At 36.3% G+C, this 19403-nt stretch overlaps 1 protein-coding gene across 2 annotated transcripts in view; it reads right to left on the minus strand.

Annotated features, from left to right (window-relative positions):
• Positions 1 to 19403, minus strand: part of LOC133516085 (lachesin-like) — a 114451-nt gene that overhangs the window by 31199 nt on the left and 63849 nt on the right. For both annotated transcript variants that reach the window (XM_061848798.1, XM_061848799.1), the window contains exons 3-5: positions 17367 to 17488; positions 11481 to 11666; positions 10963 to 11152 (exon numbers count right to left, since the gene is read on the minus strand). In XM_061848798.1, coding sequence (XP_061704782.1) covers positions 10963 to 11152; positions 11481 to 11666; positions 17367 to 17488 — 498 coding nt within the window. The remainder of the gene's footprint in view (positions 1 to 10962; positions 11153 to 11480; positions 11667 to 17366; positions 17489 to 19403) is intronic.

Raw genomic sequence — 19403 nt, forward strand, 5'->3', positions numbered from 1 at the left:
TTTTTACCTATACCACCTTCCAGAATAAATACCGCGTGGAACAGAATGAAGAACTTTTACAAAAACGGGGTATGGTTCACCCTAAGAGCTTTATTTTTTACCAATAAACTATGTTAATATTCTTTACCGTTTACGAGATAAATCTTGTTAAACTTAAGTGCAAAAACCCGCCTATTTCAACCCTAGCAAGTTGAGCGGGCAATGACCTCATGAAAATAAGTTCAATGACCTTTAGTATCAAAAATAAAAAAATGACAATTACATGTCACTGCAAAATAAATGACATATTGCCTATACATGTGTAGGAATTGACAGGACGAGATTGCCGATTATGAATAATAAAACAAAAAGGTTAAACCAACCAAATTTTGCAATTATAGTTTGGCAAGGAATTAAGTAACTCATTTCAACTAAAGACAAACAAAATCATACTGTCTCTTTATTTTCTAGTACTTACCATCATTCTAAAAAAAGATATGTTGTTTAGAATTATGGTATTTTTTACGTTCTTATTAATTACTGACATTTGGTTTGCCGGACTACACTTATACTTGCTACTTCATTTTTGTTACAATTTTATAATGTATTGACAAGTTAATCTAATGTTTAAATTGTAAAATATCAAATAACAAAGCTATCATGTAGCGACGAACCTTTTTAAGACTTAATAATACTGGCCAGTTTTTTGCTTGACGATTGATTGAATACAGTTGACGTTGTCATTGGCAAAATATCTGATATGGTATTAAAAATATCTCAAAATGCCTCAATTGAAAGCTAGAGGTTATTTAAATTTGCTTTTTTTGTACGCGGAGGGCAATTACAATGCCGCCGAAGCCTTACGCCAGTACCGAAACAGGTACCCACCACCCCATCCAACAGGGCATATCCCCACCAATAGGAACATCGTACCACGAACAGGGCAGGACGACCAACGCGGTGGACGCGTTGTGCAGCATGCTGTGCGATTTGAAGAGAGGGTACTGCGATACTTCGATCAAAATCCAAGAGCAAGTTCGAGACAGGTGGGCCGACATTTTGAAACGAATGATACAAAAATACTACGAATATTAAAACGTGCCGGCCGTCACCCGTACAAAATTCAAAAGGTTCAGGCTTTGCTTCCTAGAGACTGTCCTGTCCGGGAAGCATATTGTCGGTGGCTTTTGGAAAGGTTGGCTGACGATGGAGAGTTTCTCAAACGCGTAATTTGGACCGACGAAAGTTTGTTCACACGAAACGGAATGTGGAATCGGCGTAACGAGCATGTCTATGCTGAAGAAAACCCGTTCGAATATCGTTATACAGGACACCAATATCGTTGGTCAGTGAACGTTTGGGCGGCAATTCACGGAAACACCATTATAGGGCCTGTGTTTTTACCACCAACTCTCAATAGAGTGGGATACATGAACCTCTTAGATACGGAGCTTTATGGTTATCTCGAAGATTTGCCATTGGCCGAAAGACAACAAGATGGATCTGGTACCAACAAGATGGAGCACCAGCTCATTCCACAGATGAAGTGCGACGTAAACTAACTGAACTTTTCGGGCGTCAGTGGATTGGTCCACGCCGTTGGCCACCTAGGTCTCCGGACCTAACGCCGCTCGATTTCTTTCTGTGGGGTACTTTAAAAGACATGATGTACAAAGAAAGAGTGTAACACCGCAGAAGAGATGAAGCATAGGCTTACGGTCGCCTTTGAAATTCTCCGCAGGAGAAATATCCGCACCCAAATTTTGTCGCAAGTACACCGACATACGCGAGCACGAGCAGCAGCTTGCATAATCAGACATGGCGGTACTTTTGAACATCGCATGTAAATTGTGTAAAATTGTTTTAGGTATGTGAAGTGATTGACATGTGTCATGTGCAAATGTAAATAGTAACTTTATAGGGGCAGGGTTGTCACCTATAATAAAACGTTTAATTGTTAATGTCTTTTTGTTTTACTTAACCTAGCTTTAAAATGATAATAATTTGATTCAAAATTAATTAGATAACACCATACTTTCAGCAAATACCATAGTTAAGTGCCACCCTGTATAAACATTTTAAATTTTCATCATTCTAAAGAAATCATTACCTATATAAGTACCAAATAACACAGAAATGGTAAAAAGTAGTCAAAGAGTTAGTTGTTGGGTTATTTATAGTATTTATTGGCACATTGGCAGTTGTATACGTACTATTGTAATTTCAACAGTTTAAGGTTTAGTTTTTATTTTTTAATTAAGTAGGTAATAAAAGTAAAGGGCGAATAAATACTTGATTCATCCAAAACCGTAAAAACTTCTTCACCCCTCTTCTTCCAATATACATGCCTCAAAGGGATACTAGGTACTAGCGACTTCTACTCTAAGAGTTTTTAAAGGCACCGAAACTCTAAGTAGGTACTACGTATTGTGAAATAATTATTAACAATGTGTTTCCCCATACTAAATAATTTTGAACTGCCGACTTAAATACAGCCTTCTGCTGACGAAACCACAGTTCTTCAAAATAAATCAAATAAAAACAGGGACTGCTTTGGGTGTAGGTACCATTAAATAAATATTAAATTCTTCAAGTTCAAGTGCCGCTCCTGATTTAATTAACACATTTGTCTGAATAGTTATTGTAGATAGATAAACAGAAATACTCTTTACCTCAGTAAAAGATACAGCTTAAAGAAAAACAATTAATTAATGATAGAGGCAGACAACAGGCGGTCTTAATCGCTAAAGAGCGATCGCTTCGAGACAACTTTTGGGCAGCGGAAACAAAACAATTAATCAAAAAGAGTAGGTGTTGGTTGTTGTTGTAGGTGTTGTAATTATGGGTATGTGCAATAGGTAAACATCGGTAGTAATTTGATGTGCTATATTCGCATACTTATTACAAATTTACATTTTTTTTTTAGTATTCAGGTAGGGTTACGTATACTTATCCCATTACGTTTTATATATTTTTCACTAGGTGCTTCTGACTATGACTATATTTGGTATTTATCTACATAAGTACATATATTGCATCTATTTCGTATTTCTCGAATACGATAGGTCGGAACGCCATCTATGTTATATATTCCTAAGTAGCTCAGGCTTATATAAATATTTATAGATGTCAGGAGCTCTTGTAGTTCACGTTGTTTTTAAAAAAACTCCAATAGACGCAATAACTCAAGTTGCATTTACTCAAGATAACCTTAGGTACAGTTTGCATCAATAGTAGCGGATGAAACAGCGCGCCAAAAGTATCTGATATCCCAGATAACTTTTCCAAGTATAGATTTCTAAAATTCACGTTCAAAAGTATATCTTTTACAGTCTTAGTTGTTACATATTAAAGACATCACTGTTTGATAAGCTGTTACAGAACACGATCGTGTAGCGATCACGAGCGTAGCGAGTCAATATAATTTAGAATCTTGAGCGTAGTAAGGGATTCAAAAGCGCACGAGGTGAAAATAACTTTGATCTTGTGTAGTACACAAAAAAATTCACGACAGCAGTGAGAACATATTTTGAAGGTAAAAATACAACCTGAAAAAATTTAAGAGGTACTTATGAAGCGATGTTTGATCCGCTACTTTGATGCTGACTGTACATAGTTTGATATTAAATGCATGAAATACGTAATAAGGTATAATTGTATTAATTGCGTTATCCAAAGGGTTGAAAATGGGATACAAAGTTTTAAACCACTTCTACTAGAAAAAAGTAGCCGGCAGAGGCTAGTAGATATAATACCAGTAAGTTGTTGCGATCTGAGTTTGTAGAGGCCTTACGCATTATTAAGCCCTGTCGAACTTTCAAATTTACTTAGAAAGACATTAAAGTATCGAAGGGAGCCCAGTGACGTAAACACAGAGTGAGGGCATCACAGCGCTTATCGTTGAAACTTGTAGATACAAGCTGCATGTTGGCTATATTTTCCGAGCCATTACTTTCCTTTAACAGAATGGAATCGGAACCGACTTGCATAAAATACATTGGTAATGCACAATGGTAAATATTTTATTAATCGCAAGTCATACCCCATATAGAGAATAGGAATAGAAGAATAGGAAGCACCTCGTGGGAGATGCACCTGCATACCAACTAGAGCCTCTTTACTCGATGCAAAGGCGCGATGTACGAACCGTCGACGATCTCCAGTCTCATAAAGTCTAAGGAGAGACTTTGCCTCCGTAAGTGTGTTGTACACCTAGTACACCGCGTTATGCTCTGAAGAATTGTTTGACATGGTGCCACATGTCGGCATGTCGGCAGGGCCTTCACACACTGGAACCTATATGGTCGCGCACGGTGCGGTTTAAGATAATGATATTATAACTCCAGATAGGTTAAATGCGTTTCAAAATTGAAGCGCTTAAATTTGAATTACTTAATATTACAGCTTTTCTTGGTATAACTTTAGATTCTAAATCCCCACATTGCTACTCTTTCGAATGGGTAATTGTCAGCCCGATCGAACTTTAAGATAGGTACGTCAAAAAAATTCTAAAGATATGGACGTTTCTACAAACAAAAATATCACTTTTTACATTGACATATCTGATCCATATCGTATCTTTAGGAAATTTTTGACGTTTTTTTAAGTTCAAATCGGGCCGTCAATTACCTACCCAGTCGTGCATCGTCAAAATAATTATGTTAATATCTACCCACATGTCAGAAACCCTCTACAATGCCTTCAAAATCCGTAAATAATGCCTGACATAAAGATAAAACCGGACAAGTGCGAGTCGGACTCGCCCACTGAGGGTTCCGTACTTTTTAGTATTTGTTGTTATAGCGGCAACAGAAATACATCATCTGTAAAAATTTCAACAGTCTAGCTATGACGGTTCATGAGATACAGCCTGGTGACAGACGGACGGACGGACGGAGAGCGGAGTCTTAGTAATAGGGTCCCGTTTTACCTTTTGGGTACGGAACCCTAAAAATGTTTTGTTACAGCAAATTTCTTATATGTGAAAATGTTGTAATTGCTTTGGTAATGACATTCAAATATCGAATATTTCTGAAAAAAAGTAATATCAGTAGATATGACGGTTTATTCCAAATTAATACGGAAATCGGCCCCCGACTCTAGTTTGTATCTGAATTGAAAAAAAAAACTGCATCAAAAAAGTTTTCATTTAACGCCATTTGCCGTACAGTTTATCTTTTAATTAGTTTTAAATATAAAATTAATTTGTTTTGCTGTTTTTAAACTAACTAAGTACTTATAACAAAAGATTCGTGTAAAATGAGCGATATAGTTATTTGTAGGTACAACAAGAGAGCAAAGTTTGTCATTTTTTTGAGTGCTTATGAGTCCCATGCAAGCGAAAGATTCGCGTAGCGAGTATCTTGAGCGTAGTAAGGGACTCAAAAGCGCACGAGGTGATAATAACTTTGATCTCGTGTAGTACACATACATTTTCACGACAACAGTGAGAACATATTTGGAAGGTAAAAATACAACCTGAATTTTTTTTATCCGTCTTCATCACTATTTCACTCATGTTTTCTTAAGGTATTCTAACAATTAAGTTTAATTACCGCAATAAAACACAACGAAAGAAATTTCAATAAAATAATACGGAAAATATGAAATAACGAACATCAATTGACAGTTCAATCGACAACTTTTTTGTGAAAAAAAAATCTTTTTAAGATACAGTCCGAATTGCGGATACAACTATTTGTCAACTATAGTAGAGATCGTTAAGAGTAGAATTATTCATTTGTTTTGATTGTATAATAAAATACGTAAAATATGGTGTTTTTATTTTATTTTAATCTTTAATTCATTAATTAATTATTACGAATGAGGACTCGTAGGGTGTTGTTGAAGTACGTATGCATTTTTGTCTCTTTCTTTTTGCTAATGGCGTGAAAGGGGCAAAGACAATAGAATCCAAATATAGCGAGGTTGTATTAGGCCCCGCACGTTCAAATGACATTCGAATATAAAGGTCAGGTAATATGAGGTTAGTGAATATATCATGTGTGTGTATAATATGTGTGTAGATAAAATAGTGTATGGAACTGTACAAATTTAGGCATTATAACACTCGTATGGTCCTTCTAAGAAACTCACTTCATTCGTTTCTTAAACCCACATTCGTACCTATATAATGCCTTTCATTATATCGCAGTTACAAAAACTACTATTTAAATATTGACCCTAGCGAAAAAGTGTACATATTTTTTATAAAAAATTGTATGTAGATTACTTAGGTAAGTAAGAACATTTTTTTTCTATAAGCCATCGTTTACAAGTTATTTAAGAAAAACTAATAAAAAAGAGAATCTTTACAATTACAAATGAGCACTCAAATTTCTTTTTAATCATCATCCTCCTAGCGCTTGTCCCGTAGTGTGACGGGGTCTACTTTCCTGATTTTTTCCTTCCATTTCATTTTATCCTGGACATCGTCTTCAGCTAACCCACACTCAAATCTTTGGCGTTGATATTGCGCCACTGCTGCCATGGTTTGCCCTTCCTGTTTGGGCCTGGCAAGGCCAAGCTAAGGGCTCTGTTGCCTACGTATTCAGGTGGCTTTATTAGTATTTGCCAAATACGAACATATCTATTCGAATATGTAGCATCACTAGTATTACTTATCACTAATATGTTCAGTAATTACAGTAGATACTTCAGAAGATTTTCCAGCAAGCGAGAATGATTCACTGAAAATATATTTTCCGACCGGTTATTTTTACTGCTCTCGCTAGTGCTATTGTTAAATAGAAAATATTACGCTGCTGCTAAAATGTCTGTAAGAAATACAAAATATTTTGAAAGAAAACAATTTCTTTATGTATTTTTTTGGCATATTTAAGGGGAAAATATAATTGGCGCTAAGCTTTATCTATTTTTATTGCCTACTGTTAAAATATAAATCTTTTTCTAAGTGATTCATACGAAATCAACTTGTTAATGCTAAGGTGGGTGTTATTCTTTCCGAGCAGGCTAAAATAACATTTTCGTCCGACCAATTGATCCACCCAAGTAATCCGAAGTAGCTTTAATTACTCTAAAATTAATTGTATAGGTACCTATTTTTAGTCTTGCGGGGTTTAAAAAAAGTGGACAAGTGCGAATCGGACTGGCGTTCCAAGAGTTGCGTACATCGCGTACATTTTTTTAATTAGGGTAGGGCATCAAAAGATGACGGGCCCCCAAAAGATGAACATTTGGCCTTAAAATCGATATAATTAAATCGTGAATTATTTTGCACACCTGAGTGTATTCTTTCCTAACGCGGCAATATTTTGCCGAGGCTAACATTTAAACTCCCAGACAATTGTGCTATGCGTGTGGCTGAGAGCGTTCGACAAATGCGCGGTTCACACCAAAATCGCCATTTGTATGGAGATCTTAATAAGATTAGCGCTTCAAAGTATAAGCTTATAATTGCGTATAAAATTGAATTCTGCATTTACTTACATAATTGTACGCAAAAAAGATTCTAGACTAATTCCTCTAACGTTTCGTTATCAAGTATTGCATATTTTATCTTATTTTATTAAAATATTTGCAGTTCAAGTTATGGTTGCAATATTGTATGCTTAAGCCAATAGATGACCGGCGGTCAACTTTTGGGCAAGGGCTTTTTTTTTTCAAATGCTTGTATAAAATCTAATAGAAAAGGTAGAGGCATAATTTATGTTTTAAATTGATAGCTGGCTAGGCCTTAATTTTTTGACCAAAAGATGAACAAAAACAAAGTTTTCTTTTATTTAACCCAGTTATTTCAAGGTTTATTTTAGTATGGGCTGTTCAACTAAAAATCATATCCCTAAAAGATGAACTATGATAATTTACTAGTTCATCTTTTGGGCTCAATTCCAATAAATGAATTTCGCATTAATATTGATATTTAATTACTTTATTTATTGTAACATGACTATACAATTTGTAGAATACACTATAAAACTTAAAACCTAAATCTAAAAATAAATAATACTAAACTTAAAATAAAATACTAAAAAATATCCCCCTGCGTTAATTTCTTCAATACCGTGTCCAAAACTTGAACCAAGTAATTTGTTCGTTCATATTTTGGGTAGCATTTTCAACACTGAACAAGTTTGATTTTAAAAATAGTGAATTTTATATATTTAATCGGTAGCTTAATTACTTTTTTATATTATTTACAAATACAAATTTAAAAAGTGTAGAAGTTAATTTATTAAGTCGTTTTAATTTATTTGAGGATCATATTTTCTTCTTGGAGCAAAAGTCCACCTAGGGCATTTTTTTCTCTCTCTGGCACAAATAATTTAAACTGCGATTTTATACACCATTTTTTTCGCTACGGATTATAATTTCTCAGTGGTCAGAATTTAACAAAAGGGGCAAAGTTACACTTTATCTATACTTTTTCATCTATTTGCATCTTGTCGTTCAATATTAGGGTACTTGATTTTGATTTTATACTGGTTTCATCTTTTGGGGTCAAAACGTTCAGAGATAGGGCACCGTGTTCATCTTCTGGGCATTTTGCCCTATTTCATCATATAATATTTTTTTTATAAAAATACTGAATTAAAATATGAGCATTTGGAATAATTAATTCGAATCTAGATTATATGCTGAATCATATTAAAAAATTTAAGTTGTTAAAAATAAGTTACAACATATATAAAAAAATCTAAAGTTGGGGTAGTTGCTTAACTGGTCATCTTTTGGTGATTTCACCCTAAATAGTCTTGAAAACCCGAAAAGTTCAGAGTCGAATCAAAAACCAGATGTAACAGAAAGTGCTATGGTGTGGTTGCTTAAATCTTTACAACTATAGTAGCTACAACTATACGAGTAATGCATTGATTTTTATCGATGTTTAGGAAGTAAACTATTACTTGAAGTTTGATGTACCGCTGACAGAGATAGAAACCACACATTCGGAGCTAAAATATGCCTTATGCGCGGTGTTTACTTAGTGATCGCATCAGTCCACGGACGCATTTACTTAATTCCCACGAAATTAAAAATTTGGGGTTTTTAAATGATAATTTAAGATTACTCTTATTTGACGCTATTGTATGCGAAAATGAATGTACAAAACTGATGCAAAGCAGCTGGGATAGCAGGGTCAAATACAGAACAATAGTACAAGTGCGTAAAAGCGAAGGCCGAATATAGAGCTGCATGAATGTTGGTGAATCCTGCACTAAACTAACTGTTTCTGTTTGGTCCCATGGTTGACTGGTAGAAAATGCCTTAAGGCGTTAAGTCCGCCATTTGTACTCTTTTTTCTAAAGTTGTGCAATAAAGTAAAAATAAGTAAATCTAGTGCTCAAACATGGACCAATAGTACAATGTATAGCTCGTAGTTACTCCTCTTCAGGACGTTTCGGGCCTTCGTCCCTAGGCGAATTTCGGCCTTCGACGGCCGCAAATAGCTGTCCTTACAACGTTTCACGTAAACCATTGCGGCTGTGTCCCTAAAACAGCATTTTTGTTCAAGAAAGTTCGACTCATGCTTGACTGTATATTCCTAATAGGTTTTTTCCTGTTGTATTTAGGTAAAGAAGTATTTTGAGTATTTTTTCAAAATTTTAGAGCGAGTAGTTTCAGAGTTAAAAGGGGGATAGTAATTTTTTATCTATTTTCTTGAATAACTTTTAAAATAATAAAAAAAAATATATATATTTGAGATCCTTACAAGGAGCCCTTTCATTCGATATATAACTCGATTTAGCAAAATCTGTTTGCAAAATTTTGCTTTTAAATTTTCTCCCCAAAAGAGCCCCCCATGTTTAAACATTCATTTGTTTACGTTACATGTCTGTCTTTGGGTTTAATTGGTCTAGAAGTTTCGGAGAAAATAGGCTGTGACAGACGGACAGACAGACAGACGCGCGAGTGATCCTATAAGGGTTCCATTTTTTAATTTTTTCCTGGTTGCGACTGCGGTGCACCGGACCAAACAATTGCGCATATAGTAGAGGAGTGTCCTCGAAGACGGTATGCTGGAAGAAGCTCATAGAGGTCGAGCTTACAGCGGGTGCCAGGGATTGGCTATTATGAACTATAATGCAAAATCCCTATAATTTTCCTTTTAAGGTTATAAGGAACTTCAAAAAACACTCTAACAATGAGTAAATTAGGGTCCGGTTAAGTGAACGTCACATCGACTTTAACAGAAAAAGTGAGGGAGTGACACTTTGTCATTGCAAATGCCATTGAAAGTTAGCTTGGTCAAAGTCTGTCTCCTCTATTGTAACAGTGTTGTTTGATATATAGACCTGTCCACTGCACCACATTACAAAGACACGTGCCTCACGCCAATGTCTAATGTCAGCGGTAGGCGTAGGCACTGCTCCTCTACTGTTACTTCTGTACTTATTTCATTATAATATGCAAGTATAAAGTTAGTATTAGAAATAATCGCTTCGAAAGAAACAAATGTGCCCTGTCAATACGAGTAAAAACATTTAATGAAAATTATAACAAATAATTACGATCAATTAAGCCGGTTTTGAGTTATCCCTTCCTATATCATTCAAAAGCCTGGCAATTATTATTTATGACCAGATTTTCGCAGACAATCCAATACTACTTAGAATTGCCATCATTTTGATATATTTTTCAAGCAGATGCGCGCAATTGTCAATATCAACTTACTTAACTGTTTGTACACGGCTACCTGATAATAGGGACCAGAAAAGATAAGCAACCTAACTGATTAATATTGTGTATGTTGTATAATTTTTATTGGAACTTAGTTTGTTCGGTTGACAGTAACTGCAATTAAAAAAAAGTTATTTATTATAAAATATAATCATGAATATATTTTTTTGATAAAACATAAGTTTGATCCGGTAAGCAGATTAGTGATGCTAGATCTTACTTGGGATCTTAGATTATATTGGGTCCCTAGTCCACCCGTCCAGTTAAACTTTGCCGTCCTGCGCCAATCTGAGAATCTAAAGAGGGAAGATTAGAGACGTGTGTACGACCAGTAATGCATCTCACCTTTCTTCTCCCGGCCGCCATCATGACGGAATACGATGGGCTTGTTGTGTTCGCGACGCCACATGACAGCGGGTGCCGGCACACCCGTCGCGCTGCATGCTAACCGCACGCTGCCGCCTTCACGCGCCGAGCTCCCTTCGCTAACCGTATCCACTATATCCGGTGGTATCACTACCGCTAGGTGACCCATCTACGAAGAGAAATCAATGCATTACCGGGATAGTTTTGAAGTAAATGGTATCTGCTTTCATTTAAAAACATTTATTCCTCTTCAATTAAATTTTCAGTCTATTGCGATATATTTTAATTTCAATAACAGTCTGACTATACCATTCTGGCCTTAAAATAAGCTAACGTAAAAATAGGATAAAATGCAACTAACGAACTAACGAACTAAGAATTAACGCAGCCTTTCCAAACCCGTGGGTTAATCGGAATACACCTTCAATTGTATACGGCCAAAGATTACGCAACGCCTGAGCGCGTAAATATTCTATATCATGAGGTAGCAAAGGTACCTGACTCTTCATTGGGTCCGTGTTGACCTGACACATGTAAGTGCCCGAATCATTAGCCTGCACGTTGCTGACGTGCAGCTTCCATGTGTTGTGGTTGTTGTAGGTGACGGACAGACGCGGGTTCAGCGCCACCATGTTAGTATGGATCGCGAGGATCGCCTTCGAGTCAGACTTTATCCATGCGACCTAAAAAAAGAGATCTTGTTATCGCGCAACTGGAATGCAAATAAGATTTGCAATAGACAAATATAAAACAAACAGGTGGCCTATCACATATACTTTTTAAAACCATATTTCCATAGACAATGATTGGCTGGAAAAGATTTACTTTCTTTTTAAATTTACTTATTAAAAAATCTTAACTTTGTATGAAATGAAAAATGTTGTATAAAATATGCGTAAAACGCCATTAGCCCACGCCGACGTATTCAAAGTTGAAATCTATTTTTTAATAAGTAAATTTAAAAATAAAGTAAATGTTTTCCGCCCAAACATCGTCTATGGAAATATAGTTTTAAAAAATATATGTAATAGGCCACCTCTTTGTTTCATATTTGTCCATTGCAAAACTTATCTAGTGACCTACGTATAACAGTTTTCAAAACTAAGCACCTAGCGGCTTACAAAATACATTCGGATTACAAACGTATTCCGATCCCATGGTAGCCACATTGGTCTGCAAATGTCAACTTTCTAGCTTTTGTACTTAACTTTCGGCTCTACCTTAATAAGTCAGTCAGGGCATACGTATTCTCCTTACAAAATTTCACTTTCTATTTAAACTCCTAGATGATGAGTTTTCAAAAACGCTAAAATTAGTTTTCTGACTTATAGTATTAATAGTAAAACACTTCATAGTACAAAAAACAAAAAGAAAACAGGAAAAACACTCATCATTAGTCCAAAGGCGAAACCCTTTAAAGGATCTCTTCCAGTTAACTTATTCGTGAAGAATGTGTAAAGAGACTATGATAATCTTATTCAAAGAATTATATGCTTTGAAATACCGCGAAAGAACTTTTCATATATTTTGATAAAGCGTTCTTGTACGGAAACTGTTACTTAACATCTAACATAGTTAGTTACTTAACTTACAATTTAACCCAAAATTTACCCCCTAGAATTTAAGTTTCTAAAACTCCCTTCTTATCGATTGCTAACGTTATATTATAAACAGCCTATTGTGAAGAAATTAGCTTTCTGGGTAAAACGTTTTGGGCTGAGTGTTGATTTAAGTCTGTCAGGCAGCCAGGACTTTGACGTTTATATATAGGTATCGTGGCCAGATCTTAGAATTGATAATTTTATGATGTGTCGATCATTTTATGAAATGAGCGGTTGACCACTTCATAAAAAGTCAAACTTAACCTAACCATATCATGAAGTATAATCAATTCTCAAATAGCATTTTATGAAATCATCACAATCTATGGTCTGGTCATGACATAAGTTAAGAGATGGGAGTAAGTAAATACTCATTGATAAATACTCAGTATTTACTCAATATACGGATATTTACTTGTTTATACCCAAATTGGTGGGTATAAACTATTTAGAGTGCTGAAAAGGGCATATAAATTAAAACATAGGTGTATTTTGTAAGCCACTACTGGATTAAAACAAAATTGTTTAATACGCATCATCATCAATTGCATGTCATCAATGATTAGCTTATTTTGTAAATACACGTGTAATACACGTTAACACTCTTCAATAAAAAAAAACAATTTAGATCTTAAATCTCCCTTTTTAATTTTTTTTCCTAGCAAAAACGATTTTGCCGATCTAAATAAGTAAATACGGGTGTTTATCGAGTACTTTAAGTAAGTACTGACCCCCCACCCTTCCCCCCTACCCATCTCTATATGGTTAGATTGGATAACTTTTGCCCAGGTGCGAGAGTTATATGATAAACAGACACTAATAAACGCAAGTCAACAAAAACGCTTAAAAATAATAGTAGCATAGCGCCATAAATTATGAAACTTAAACAATGCAATCAGATTGTGTACAAAACAAAACGCTTCACACTCGAGCTGCATATGAGCGTGAAATTCCGTTTTATATCTAGGATTAACGTCATAAATTGGTCCCATTTCGCCGGCGCTTCTCCAAGTTTTAAATCGCTTGTGTTGTTCACCGCCGAGAAGAAACTTAATGTGACTTAAACACTGTAGCCAATGTAAAACTGGGAGAACGACACGTAAAATGGTACCGAGTTTCATCCGAGGAATGCAGGGTGTCTCGCCCGCGCCGCTTCAGCGCATTTTTCATGTGACATCTCGCTTTGTTGCGGTTGCGAAATAAATTAGTAACAATTCTACTGTTTGCGTAAATTTATTTCTACGACGGTAAGGTTCTAGCATTTAATTTTGCGAGTAAGTACATTCATACGTACTAATGTAGGTACATATTATGTTTGTTTCATTTAACTGTAAATCTATCAAGAGATCTGTACAACATATACGTGAGCTATGTGACACATACGACATTATTGCTCTACAAGAGACATGGATCATGCCCCATGAGTTAAATTATGTACAAGAGATAGACACCAGATTTAGCTGTATGGCGACATCCTCTGTCGATACGTCTGCTGGCGTGTTGCGCGGGCGGCCGTACGGCGGCCTAGCGTTAATGTGGCGCAAGGATATATTTCCGAATGTGTCGACTGTGGACTGTTCCTGTGACAGACTAGCGGCGATAAGAGTGAAAGTGACGTCGTGTACATTCTTAGTCTTTTCAGTGTATATGCCAGTGGATTTACCAGAAAATATTCCTGAATATACAAATTGCTTAGCTAAAATAAGCGCTATAATTGAAGATGGTGACGTGCAGTTAGCATACATGCTAGGGGATTTTAATGCTCATCCTAGTGGTAGTTTTGGGCGTGAAATGATTAATTTTTGTAGGGATCAAACCTGGCAATGCGCAGATATAAACATGCTAGGCCTAGACGCGGGCATATTTACGTATTATAGCGAGGCTCACGGGAGCCGGCGGTGGCTAGACCACTGTCTCGCAACTGAAGCGGCCTGGCGAACTATCAAGTCCGTAACAGTTTTACAAGATGTCCTGTGGTCGGATCACTTACCCCTTGCTATAGAATGTGACTTGAGTTTAACGATATATATAACTAACGATGTAAACGTACAACAAAACAGTGATATTAAATATATTAAATGGGGTACGAGATCGGTGTCACACATTAATGAATACGCACGCATGTGCTATAATAATCTTGTGGGTATTAGTGACGGTTCGAATTGTGATATTTGTTTTGACGACCCTGCATTATTATGTAATAATGTAAGTAGCCATAAGCTACATATAGAAAATCTGTATCAACAAATTGTAACGGGTTTGCAGTCGGCCGCGGCCGTGACTTACAAGTCCCGTAGTGATGAACGAAAAAAGGCTAGAAAGGTAACGGGATGGAATCTACATGTCAAGGAGAGTCACCAATTATCCAGGGTACATTTTCAGACCTGGGTTCTTGCAGGCCGCCCGTCTTCAGGTGAAATATACGACAACATGTGCAACAGTCGTAAAATCTTCAAAAAGAATCTTAAGTATTGTCAAGACAATGAAGATAAGATTAAAATGGATATACTTGCCACATGTAAGCGTGAAAAAAACTTTATAAAGTTTTGGAACACTATTAAAAAACTGAATCCCAAAAATAGTGTGCCTGCTAGTGTGGACGGTCTGCAGGAGCCTAAGCTCATAGCAGACATGTTTGCTGGCAGGTTCAAGGTCGATCCGCTACCCACAGCGCCCCGAGCGGGTACACAGGTCTCAGAATCGGAGGGTTCAATTCGGTTTACCCCACAGGATGTCAAAAAAGCAGTTTCACAGATGACAAGGCTTAAATCGCCTGGGCACGATGGACTTAGTTTGGAACACGTGCAGTATGCTGGTGATGTTATTTATGGCAAATTATGTGCGTTATACTGCATGTGCGTCAAATACTCCTATCTGCCTACTCAGATGATGAGAACCGTTGTAGTACCTGTGGTTAAAAACAAAACGGGTGACCTGGGATCTGCCAGCAATTATCGGCCTATTTCACTGGGCACAATAGTTGGCAAAATTCTGGAGCGACTTATACAGCCTGCACTGGTGAGTAATTTAAATATTAATGATGCGCAGTTTGGTTTTCGTGCCGGTCTCTCGACTGACGCCGCGATTCTAAGCCTAAAACATACTGTAAATTACTACGTGGACCGGGAAACATCTGTTTATGCATGTTTCCTGGACCTAAGTAAAGCATTTGATCTGGTGAATTATGATATTCTCTGGAACAAATTGCTCGAAACACAGGTACCTAAACCTATCGTCGGGCTGTTGAGATACTGGTACGAGAACCAAACTAACTGCGTTAGGTGGGGCGACACGACGTCTAGTGATTATAGACTAGACTGCGGTGTACGTCAGGGTGGCTTGACTTCTCCGGACCTCTTCAATCTCTATGTGAATGAACTGATAGTCGAGCTTAGCAGCGCCAGGATCGGCTGTCATATCGGGGATGTTTGTGTAAATAATCTCAGCTATGCGGATGACATGGTGCTGCTGAGTCCGTCTATCAGTGGTCTTCAGACGTTACTCTCGATTTGTGAGCGGTATGCGACGGCCCATGGCCTAAAGTATAACGTTCAGAAAACAGAGATGATGGTATTTAGGGCAGGCAGAGGTCCGGACAGGATACCGAAGTTGGTTCTAAATGGCTCGCCAGTGCGTGTTGTAAATAGGTTTAAATACCTTGGTCACATTTTGTGTAGTGATTTAAAAGATGACCATGATATGGAAAGGGAAAGACGAGCCCTATCGATTAGGTGTAACATGCTCGCGCGCAAATTCGCAAGGTGTACAAACAGTGTCAAAGTGACTCTATTTCGTGCATTTTGTCAGTGTTTGTATACCTGCCAGCTCTGGGTGAACTTTAGTAGGAAAGCATTTTCAACTTTGCGAGTTCAATATAATGACGCTTTTCGCATCCTACTGAGATTACCCAGGTGTTGCAGCGCGTCGGGCATGTTCGCTGAGGCAGGGGTGCCCGACTTCTTCGCCATCATCAGAAGTCGGATCGCAGGTTTTTGGGAGAGATTAAGAACTTCAGACAATCGCATACTTAAGACCATCTCCGAAAACCTAAATAGCCCTATATTCCGTTACTGGTCATCCGTTCATCAGAACGAGAACAAAAAGTAGGTCGACACGTGATATGATATAGAAAAAAAAATATATATATATAATGCCGCTATATTATATTGCAATAATAATGTAAATAAATTGAGACTAGTCATACCTATCGACTGAAGCAACTATTAGTATAAGTTTAAATTTTATTGTATTTTAGTTCTTATTTTTACCTTATTCTATTATTATGGACTTTTGTCTGAATTAAAGTGATTTTATTTTATTTATTTATTTATTTATATTATACCTACCTACATACACTAACACGGACTGATTGTATTTATGGCCCGATTCAAACAATGCTTATATGTCACAGGGATATGATACTGAACTGTCAGTGTCAATAGTGACGTTTTTGATTAAAGAAATGTCACTTTTGATACTGACAGATCAGACATATCTAAGCATTGTTCGAATTGAGCCGTTAGGCTAATAATTTTACTTAAGTTCCTTAAGAGCTTTATTTTGGCTCACATAGCTATCAAATTCCCTACTTTGGCTAAAATCTTTTAAGGTTTCATGCACACGACTTTGAGGTGCGACGTGCGACGGCTAGAATCGCTATTCTGCACAAGTTCTAATAAAAAATGGTTCAGCTTTGTAAAGAGATCTCGGTACGGCTGCCGGCAGCGTATTAATAATGTAAAAAAAAAAATTAAATATTTATTCTTATTATAGTATGCTCACCCGATAATTGGAAAGGTGGTTGACGACGCATGTGAAGTGCACATCGCGTCCTTGCGTCACCGTGTGGTTCTCAAGCGGCGCCAGAAATTCCGGCTCCACCTCCGTCTGGATGGGTATTTCACCTGTTTACAAGAAAACAATTTTCTCAAAAAATCCACTTATATATATATATATATATATATATATATATATATATATATATATATATATATATATATATATATATATATATATGTGTGTATAATATATATATTAAGTTGCAACACTAGGTTAATACTATTTACTGCACACCTCACATACAAATGTAACACATAATACAGAGTTAAAATAACAGGCGCTCTTATCGCTAAGATGTGAAGAAGTGTATCTTATTAATCATAAGATTCCTTAAAATCTGTTATAGTTTGTATTTAGGTAAATACATAAGATTTAGTGAAGGATCTCTAATGACTAGCTAGAATGCAGCACTCGCGGTCACTTTAATTTAATTGATTGTTTATCGTCTTTTTTATAAAAAGACAAAATATTATAATTGTTTTGTAAAAATTATATACTCGTAGTTAAAATATATAGTTTGAACCAAAGAAAATTGATTGTAATAGAGAGGTAAAGTCTAAAAAAAACGTGCCCTTTAGTTTGACATCCTAAACAGTTGTTTTACGGTCACTGAATTGTCAAACGTCAACTTTTTACAATCAGAGCCATCTCGTTTACCTGTCCAATTGGAAGCACGAAGTTGTCTTAAATTTTATACGCAATGTAGGTACCTTGGTTGGATTGAACGAAGGCCCGACGAGGTGGGAGAATTCGGTTCCGACCGATATAACACTTAATCCTCTTTTCAGGCTATTTATACATTTAATTAAGAGGGAAGACAATCACGTGATCATCCATACAAAAAGAGAAAACGTTTTTACACTTCTAAATATTTTCCATTCTTCACTTTTTTTTTCTCCTCAAGCAATGTGTCTATAAAGTCTATTTAGACGAGTATATTTTATTTTGTCAGTAGGAAGCCTAGAAATAGCCGAACTGTTACACTGGCTTCCTATTATAGGTAACGGAATCGTTCAATAAATTGTATGTTCAAATAATTGGAGTCATAGTTATACCTACTCCAATTTTTGAAAAATCATCTAAAGTTCCAGAGGGCTTGCAAATATGAATATCTATATACATACAATACAAACCGATACTTTTTATTGGACACCTTAAACAGTTATTATATTAGTATAATGAATGAAGCTCATTCGTAACTATAATATATACTCTTTATCCGTATGTTATATTAGTATAATATACGGATAAAGAGTATATATTATAGTTACGAATGAGCTTCATATCATAAACAATACATACAAAGAAGTCGCTGAATATTAGCTTGGCGTTGTTGCAGCGTAGTTGTAGTTTTACTATACATAGGTATAAATCTAACTCGAGGGTGACACTGCCCGGTACAGAACACCGCGCCTCGCAAACTCAACATAACTGTCAATTAATTTAAACCAAAGCCCGGAACGGGCTAACGGAATCTACTTCTTGATGTTACTTCCTTGCATATTTCCTGATGAATATTGATACTCAACTTTAAGCTCCGCTAAGCCTAAGTATTGATAAGACGTGGAATTGCAAATCGAGCCTTACCTAATGACTGAAATATTTCAGCTTAGATTATATTTCGAAATATTAACCAATGTTACCTAAATAAACTTACGTCAGATTTCGAAGTTACATAGTTAATTGTCCCTATCAGTATATAGTCCAGTTATTATCACTTTCACTAACTTTTTTCACGCCACTATAGATCGTGTCATTCACGACGACGCGTGCCTTGACTCATATTGTCATATTCTTAAAGGTTAAATTTGATAAATCTGCGCATCATCGTAGATGACTCGAATTATACTGCTATTAGCCCAAGCCGAAAAGTTTCCCTAATACTAGCTCTACTGTTATCGGACTTTAATACGTTTCTTTGTTATATTAGGTATTTAGGTATGTATGACGCACCCTGCACCCTGTATCTCCATATCAAAT

This window comes from Cydia pomonella, chromosome 3 (assembly GCF_033807575.1).
Source record: "Cydia pomonella isolate Wapato2018A chromosome 3, ilCydPomo1, whole genome shotgun sequence".
In the NCBI taxonomy this organism is placed as follows: domain Eukaryota; kingdom Metazoa; phylum Arthropoda; class Insecta; order Lepidoptera; family Tortricidae; genus Cydia; species Cydia pomonella.